This window comes from Babylonia areolata, chromosome 7 (assembly GCF_041734735.1).
Source record: "Babylonia areolata isolate BAREFJ2019XMU chromosome 7, ASM4173473v1, whole genome shotgun sequence".
Taxonomy (NCBI): Eukaryota; Metazoa; Mollusca; class Gastropoda; order Neogastropoda; family Buccinidae; genus Babylonia; species Babylonia areolata.
The window spans coordinates 52,902,749-52,910,999 of NC_134882.1; the positions used below are offsets into that span (position 1 = coordinate 52,902,749).

General features: G+C 51.5%; 1 protein-coding gene across 1 annotated transcript in view; it reads right to left on the minus strand.

Moving 5' to 3' along the window:
• Positions 1 to 4,921: 4,921 nt before the first annotated feature.
• The window catches only part of LOC143284109 (uncharacterized), a 5,763-nt gene continuing 2,433 nt past the window's right edge, over positions 4,922 to 8,251 (minus strand). Inside the window, exon 2 of the mRNA XM_076590755.1 lies at positions 4,922 to 6,835. Within this exon, the coding sequence (XP_076446870.1) occupies positions 5,063 to 6,835 (1,773 nt within the window). The 3' untranslated portion in view covers positions 4,922 to 5,062. The remainder of the gene's footprint in view (positions 6,836 to 8,251) is intronic.

The window sequence follows — 8,251 nt, forward strand, 5'->3', positions numbered from 1 at the left end:
TCCACTTTTCCTGGCCTCTCAGTGTGGAATCTTGCTCGTTATGTGATCCCCATCTCCGCCCCAGTCCCCTCTCCTTCCCTCTCTCTCCCTCTCTCTCTCTCTCTAGGGGAGGTTACAATCTGCACTTTTGAAGGGACGTGACTCTGCTTCCTTGATGACCCCTATCCTCTCCCTTCCACCATCACCCCTTCCTACTCGTCTCTTCCTGGACCACAACAGTCCCCCATTATTTTTCTGGAGTCACCGTGCACTTTTTTCCTGTCTCCTGCTGTTCCCCCCGTGCCCCCCATCCCCCCCCCCCCACCCCCTCAACCCTCCCACCCTACACACACACACACACACACCTCTCACATCTCTCCCCTCACCAACCTCTCCCCACCCCCAACCCCCAAACACTTACCACACTCCCCCTCCACACACACAAACACTTACTACACTTACCACACTTCCCCTCAACACACACAAACACTTATCACACTTATCACCCCCCCCCCCCCCCCCCGACCCCCCTCCGCACACACAAACACTTATCATACTTATCACACACCCCCTCCGCACACACAAACACTTATCACACTTACCACACTCCCCCTCCACACACACAAACACTTACCACACTTACCACACTCCCCCTCCACACACGACGCAAACACGTATCACACTTACCACACTCCCCCTTCGCACACACAAACACTTATCACACTTATCACAGACACACACACAGACAGACACAGACAGACACACAGACACACAGACACACACACACACACACACACACACACACACACACACACACACACACACACACGTGTGTGCGTGCTAAACAGTTAGCTGTTTGTTAGACAATGTCGGGGAGATGCTGAAATCTTTGATAGTTATGTTTAGAACGGAGAGGGATGTCCAGATTACACCATACACAGTCATTCATGCCATACATTTCGTTGTGATATATATATATATATATATATATATATATATATATATATATATGTATGTATACGGAGAGAGACAGAAAGAGAGAGAAAGAGGTTAAAAGTCTGAATATAATATCACTGAAGAATATGTCTTTACAAAAGGTAGATTTATGCATATGCAGATATACGAGCTTGCCATTTACTGTTTGTATCTGTTCAAGTAAATTCTAAATTTCAAATGTAGATGGTTACATTTCAGTCCGGGTCAGCTTTCCCTGAGGGGCATAACTCACCCACAGCACAGTGACGTCATGACTCTTGAGTTTTCAGTGTACAGAGAGGACGAGGTCGTGTCGGGCCGACAGCCGAGTGACCAAACCACTGGACATCCAATCTGAGGGTCCTGGGTTCGAATTCTGCGTGCACCTGCTGGGTTACTATAAAGGGACATGTCTTCTTACCCGATCTCCCAAGACACCAACAGACACACATCCCTCAAGCGCCTTACATGCCCGTCGTGTGTGATCACACACGCGCGTTCCGGATCCAGACATTTTGTTCGGTGGGTTTTGCACACAGGAACAAGTCCAGATCCCACAACCCCAGAAAACGGAGCACGGCTGCCTTACCTGCATGGCAAGGTGAGGACTGTGATACAGGCAGCAGCCCAGTGGAGGTGGTCCAAAGAAGGGGGACGCTGCTGTCAACGGAAGACCTCAGTGTTGTGCCCACCTCCCCGCTTTCTGCCTCAGCCATGTACTTTGTGTGTCCAGATTTCACGAGATTGTGTTTTGCCGTTATGTTTTGTTTTTTTTTTTTTATTAACCTATATAACCGCCCAGTATACAGAGGAACGCAAGCTGACAAATCGCCCGGTAGGGAGGGAGTTAAACCTCATCACTGTCAGCTTGACGCATGGTTGTGGGTGCACGCGCGTGCTCGAGTTGTGTGTGTGTGTGTGCGCGCGCGCGCGCGCGTGTGTGTGTGTGTGTGTGTGCTAATATTGATATTTGTGTGTGCACGCGCGCATGCGTATGCGCGTGTAAGGTGTACGTGCGACGTGCGAATGTGTGTGTGCTTTGCCACGCACATAGACATGGCCACTACTCTCTCTCTCTCTCTCTCACACACACACACACACACGAGGGACAGACAGAGACAGAGACAGACATACAGGCAAACAGACAGACTGATAAACAGAGACAGGGAAGAAATAAACAACAGAGAAGTACAGCAGAGATAGAAGAGGGATCAGCCGGTATTTTTAACACGAAGTCCAGACAGCAGATTCCTGTTCCTTTATTCTCACTTTGCTGGATCATCTTCATCATCATCATCATCATCATCATCATCATTATCATTATCATCATCATCATCATTTACTTCATCAGTTGTGGATCATCATATTCATCTCATTTGTTCTGGGTCATCATCATCATTCATCTCATTAGTTTGGAAAAACTCACACGTGTCATCTATACCAACACGACACACGGGTCAGAATTATGCTCACAACGATACACCATCGATCAGATGCGATACTCAGTCACACATGTTTAAACACACACACACACACACACACTGGTACACTGGTCATCTTACTTTCAAGGGTACGATCATGAAAATAAGATATTCGGATAAAACATAAGATAAACCACAAGTAAAGAAGAAGAAGAAGAAAAAGATTTGCCTAGATTTATACTGAATTCTAACACCCTATTACAATGCGCACTAAAACTCTCAACAACAACAAAAAGTCCAACCAACCTTCCAAGAAGCACCTGCCAACCGCTGCAAGTTAAGGAAACCAGCCATCTAAAACCAGCATAGCAGTAAGTTAATGTTTCCGTGCATCACCTTTTCGCCTCTGTTGATACCGACACCAGCATGACAGGGTAGTAGGAATATTGTCACGAGCTGTCTTGATACTCTCTCTCTCTCTCTTCAAAACGGAATTCGCTGCTCTCAATGCACTGTGTGTGTTTGGGATGAGAAAAAAAAGAGAGAAAAAGAGAGACGGGATGGGGATGAGGGGAGGGGGGGGCGGGGGGGGAGGGAGGGGGAGAGGGGGCTACACTTATCATACAAAAAGAAAGCAGCGCCCAACTCTATGGTACATGTATGCATCAGTTGCTCGCTCCATTCAGTTAACACACGAGGCACATGGTTAAGGTGAACGGAATTTCTCTGCAATTATACCTAAGTATAGATACTGAGATCTTCAGGTACATGGCCTGGATAATGCTTTCAACACACACACACACACACGCGCGCGCGCGCACACACACGCACGCACGCACGCACACACACGAATCCCCAATAAGTTAAATGACAACCACTAGTATTTTTCAGATCGAGTGGGTCATTTTCAAGCGGCCAGCAACATCACAACATCATAGCGAAGGCTTGAGCAAAATGCAGCAACAAAACAATGAACAATTCAACAGAGCACATCAACAATGATCAAATCAAAGCTAAATCGTTGGCATACATTGTGGAGATCCATATCCAGACATGACGTCACTGGAACATCAAAACAGGTTTGGCACTATTTCTTTTGTCCTCACGTTACATTTCACAAGATGTTCTTCGGCGCACGCACGCACGCACATACATTAACACACACACACACACACACACACACACACACACACACACACACACACACACACCACTTTTATTTCGGACTGCATCGACTTCAACAATCAACAGTTCAATCAAGAATTCTCCCATTCCCCTCACCACCATGCAAGTAGTACAAAAATAATTCCATACATATTAACCACAATGTATCAAATTCCATACATATCAACAGCAAGGTCATTACATTCCATACATATTCACAGTAGGGTCATTCAATTCCACCAAACATTATTCACAATAAGGTCGTTCATTTCTGTATCAACAATACACCGTTTCTAACAGTAAACACAACAACAGCGTCGTGACAAAAATAGAATCCTTCGATCAAAATCATGACAAAACCAGTTTCCTCCAATGAAGTTACACCCAACAACAAAAGCAGCTAACTGCAGTTAGCAGTTTGAAGGCTAGCCCAAAACCAAGAGCCACAACCCCTCCCCCCCTCCCTCTCCCTCACTGCTCGCTCTCACACTGGTAATGGAGGCACAATGATTTTCAGTCTTGATCCACGTGTTACACACACTGTCACCTCGCTATCTCCTTTTCTTCCTGGCCATTTCGTTCCATAGTTTTTAACGTCTTTTCACAATGAGTGATATCAAGACGAACTTCCGGGCCAGTCTGGCTTGAGAGTGCTGTCCCTTCGCTGCATCGTCACTCAGCTGACGTCATGGCGATAAATGACGTGTTACTGTCAGGGTGTCTCATTAACGTGTACAGGGGGGTGGGAAGGGGGAGGGGGGGGAACAAAACCAGTTCACGTTGCTTACCGCCCAGTCCGTTTCAGGACTTACAACCAGTTGAAGAGGACGTTAGATAATGTTTAAGAGGTTGATTAATTAAAATAATGAAAAGAACGATTTTTTTAAACAATTAAAAGAACCAATTCTTTGACGTACGTCTGAGTCAATTCAGGTCAAACTAAAATCAAGTCACATTCAGGAGAGACTGGACAGTGCTGCACGGATCCAAGCCCCCCTCCCTCCCCCCACAGACCCCACGTGATGGTGTGTTGACAGGGTCTGTGTCCACAGGCACTTAGGCTCAGGTCTCCCCCTCCACTGTTCGGCCCGTGGTGACGGCACTGACGTCACTGGGGGGGGGGGACATGACATGACGTCATAAGTTCTCGAGGCTGAAGGGTGCTGCATGTCGCCGTACGAAGTTTTACATTTCACGGTGGATAGCGTTCAGAGAGGTCTGTCGCCCGTCCCTCCGTAGTTCTTACAATTCATGGTGGATAGCGTTCAGGGAGGTCTGTCGCCCGTCCCTTCGTAGTTCTTACAATTCATGGTGGATAGCGACGTAGGTCTGTCGCCCGTCCCTTCGTAGTTCTTACAATTCATGGTGGATAGCGTTCAGGGAGGTCTGTCGCCCGTCCCTCCGTAGTTCTTACAATTCATGGTGGATAGCGTTCAGGGAGGTCTGTCGCCCGCCCCTCCATAGTGTTTTATTTTTACAATTTACGGCAGATAGCGCTCAGAGAAGACCGCCGCCCGCTCTTGTCACTTGCTCTTGGGCTCGTGACGCTTCATGTGCAGCGCCAGGTGGTCGGAGCGGGCAAAGCATCGCTCGCACACTCTGCACCGGAACGGCTTGGCGCCCGTGTGCTTCCGGATGTGGCGGGTCAGCTCGTCGGATCGGGCGAAGCGCCAGTGGCAGGTGGTGAAGTGGCAGCGGTATGGCTTCTCCCCTGTGTGGATCCTCTGGTGCGCCTTGAGGTGCGAGCTCTTGGTGTAGGCCTTGCGGCACCCCGGGAACAGACAGTAGTGGATGCGGCGTTTCTCCAGGTCTGGGTTGTTCTTCCGGTTGTACTTGATGGTGGAGCAACCCGGGTGTGTCTTCTGGGGCTTGCTGACCCGCATCAGACGGGAGGAGGAGGAGGAGGAGGGGAGAGCGGGCAGGGGGATGGACAGGGGGGACGGGGAGCAGGTGAGGACGGGGTGGGGAATGTTGCCCAGAGGACGAGCCGGGGTGGAGGGGGCAGGGTAGGGAGGGGGAGGGGTCTTCCTGACCACCACCTCCCCGCCGTTGGGGCTGGGGGGCTGGGAGCTGGGCGGGGTGGGGGGCAGGAGGACAGCAGGCACCACGTGGGGAGTGCAGGAGGAGGAAGAGGGGGGACTGGGGCCGTGACGACGGGGCGGGGGGGTAAAGGGCTGATGACGACGATGACGATAATGATGAGGATGAAAGGAAGGTGCGCGGCTCTGGTGGGGGTAGCCGCCGCTGCTGCTTCCCAGCCCCACGTGCCCTCCAGGGGTCATGGCAGGGGAGGAACGCGAGGAGAAGGGCAGGGGCAGGTGACTGTGTCCCTGCGCGGGGCCCGCCACATGAGTCCTGAAGGGCACGCGGCTGTACTGGCACGACGGTTTGTCCCCGCAGTCCATGGGCTCCGTCTTCACTTGGGACACCACCGCCAGAGGGGAGGGCGAGGAGCACGAAGAGAAGGGGGAGGAGGAGGAGGAGGAGAAGGGGGAGGGCGAGGAGGAGGAGGAAGGCAGGGGGTCTGAGAAGTTGTCCACCACGTGCATGCTGGCGTTGATGTCCTCCCACAGAGAGGAGGGACCCCCTGCAGACATAGACACCACGGGCAGCAGGTCCGGTGACCCTGACCCCGGCGCCGTCAGGTCGCACATCATGGTGGAGGAGATGTCGAATAGGTCTCCAACCTCCCTCTCCCTCTCTCCCGGTTCCTGCTTGATCCAGGTGGTGGGCTTCAGTGACGTCAGGTCAGCCTCGTCCCCACTCACGTTGCTGAGGATGTCCTCCACAGTGGAAGAGCTCTCCCTCCGGCAGGGGGCGCCGCCCAGCGCCGTGCCCAGTCCCGGGGATCCCGCTGCCAGGCCGCTCCGGCTCGGTGTGGGCGACGTGCCAGCAGGACTGGCGGAAGTCATGTGACCGGCGGCGGAAGTGACGCGGGCGGCAGGGGAAGTGACGTAACTGCTGGCGCATGACGTGACGTAGCCAGTGGCGGAAGTGACGTAGCTGGTGGTGGTAGTGGCGGGAGTCACGCGGTAGCGGGAGGGGAAGCTGTTGGTCTTGACGCCTTCTCTGCTTGGGGGTTGTTGCTGCTGCTGCTGCTGCTGCTGCTGCTGCTGGTGCTGGTGTGCATGGGGGTGACGCTGGCCGGGGGGGCGTGGGGCGTGTTGCTGGGGCCAGCCGAGGACCTGCTCCACCACGGAGGCGCTCTCCCTGCGGACCTTGCCGTCCTGGGCGGCCAGCTTCCTCCTCTCCTCCTTCTCCAGCTTGTCCAGGTACTTCTCCAGGTCCCCGTTACCCTGCAAACACAGCACAACAAGGGAAAGGTTAGGCCGAGCTCCTCTGCCGCCTCCCGCAGCTGTCAGGTGTCAGGGCATCTAACGTGTGTATACAACGTGTGTCACTGACTATTCAGGGAGACGTTCAGCTGTAAGGCGTTAGGTCATCTCTCAGAACATGTGTATACAATGTGTGTCACTAACTACACATGGTGGCGTTCTGTTGTGATAAAAAGAAATACAAATACTGTCCATCAGGCCTGCCTGTCCTTAAGGTCAGTTCTGCACGTGCACCCAAATACGTAGAACTGATGTCAGTCAACACACAGACTCCCATCTTTTCGTTGCATCAGCCACTTTCACCATCACTCACCCTCCGTCATTGCGAAATGTCTGACTTGCATTGCCGCACACACCAAACACTTCATCAAGTTGCATGAGGTTTTTTTTTTTTTTTTTTTGGTTTACGCTTCGGACTGGGATCAGTGATTCCCACTGAGTTTGCCTCAAGAGAAACAAACATGAAGGCGAAGACATAAAAACGAACAGAAAACACGTTGTTGCTGTTGTTGTTTTCCGAGTTTTTCGTGCGTCAGCGCAGCGCCGACGAACAACAAACAGTGTGGTAAAAATAGCTGCGCCGCACTCGTCTGTTTTGCATTATGCACTTAAAGGCGAGGTCATATTTGCCGGTGTATCACGTTTGAGTATCCCTAGTTAAATATGAGCCAGGGTTATTTGAAAATATAATTGTAGTACAAGATAAAAATTTGTCATGTGGACACACACACACACACACACACACACACACACACACACACACACACACACACACACACAGAGCCGAGCACACACGCGCTCACCCAGGGAAAAAAAAACAAAAACAAAAAACAATGCACTCACGTGACATACCTCGAGTCAAGCCCAGTTACTCTGGTCACTTACAAGTTGGGTTAATGGATTATTTCCCTTTAGGCCATTCTCTTCCGAGCCACAGAGACCACGATGAGATGACCCAAGAGAGAGAGAGAGAGAGGGAGAGAAAGAGAGAGAGCCGAGACGGCGGAGAGAGAGCCGGAGAGAGACAGACAGACAGACAGAGACAGACAGAGAGCACAGACATAGCACCAAATGAGGCAGACAGAGACAGAGACTCAAACAAATGTAAAAGAGACACTCGAGGCACCCGGCCGGTTAAAAAAAAAGAAAAAAAAAAAAAACCACCGCGATAATAATTATTACTTCCCCTCCCACCCCCAAACAGCCCCCTCCCCAGGGAGGGCTCTCAACCAAGGTGGACACCGGTTTTCCCAGAGGCCGGGCACAGCGACGCAGTGCACAGGGCACACACAGTCACAGACCCTCACACTCACACCTAGCCACGGCCCACGCACAGCGAGTACTACGTTTTTTCCCACACACTCCCCATTCACAACC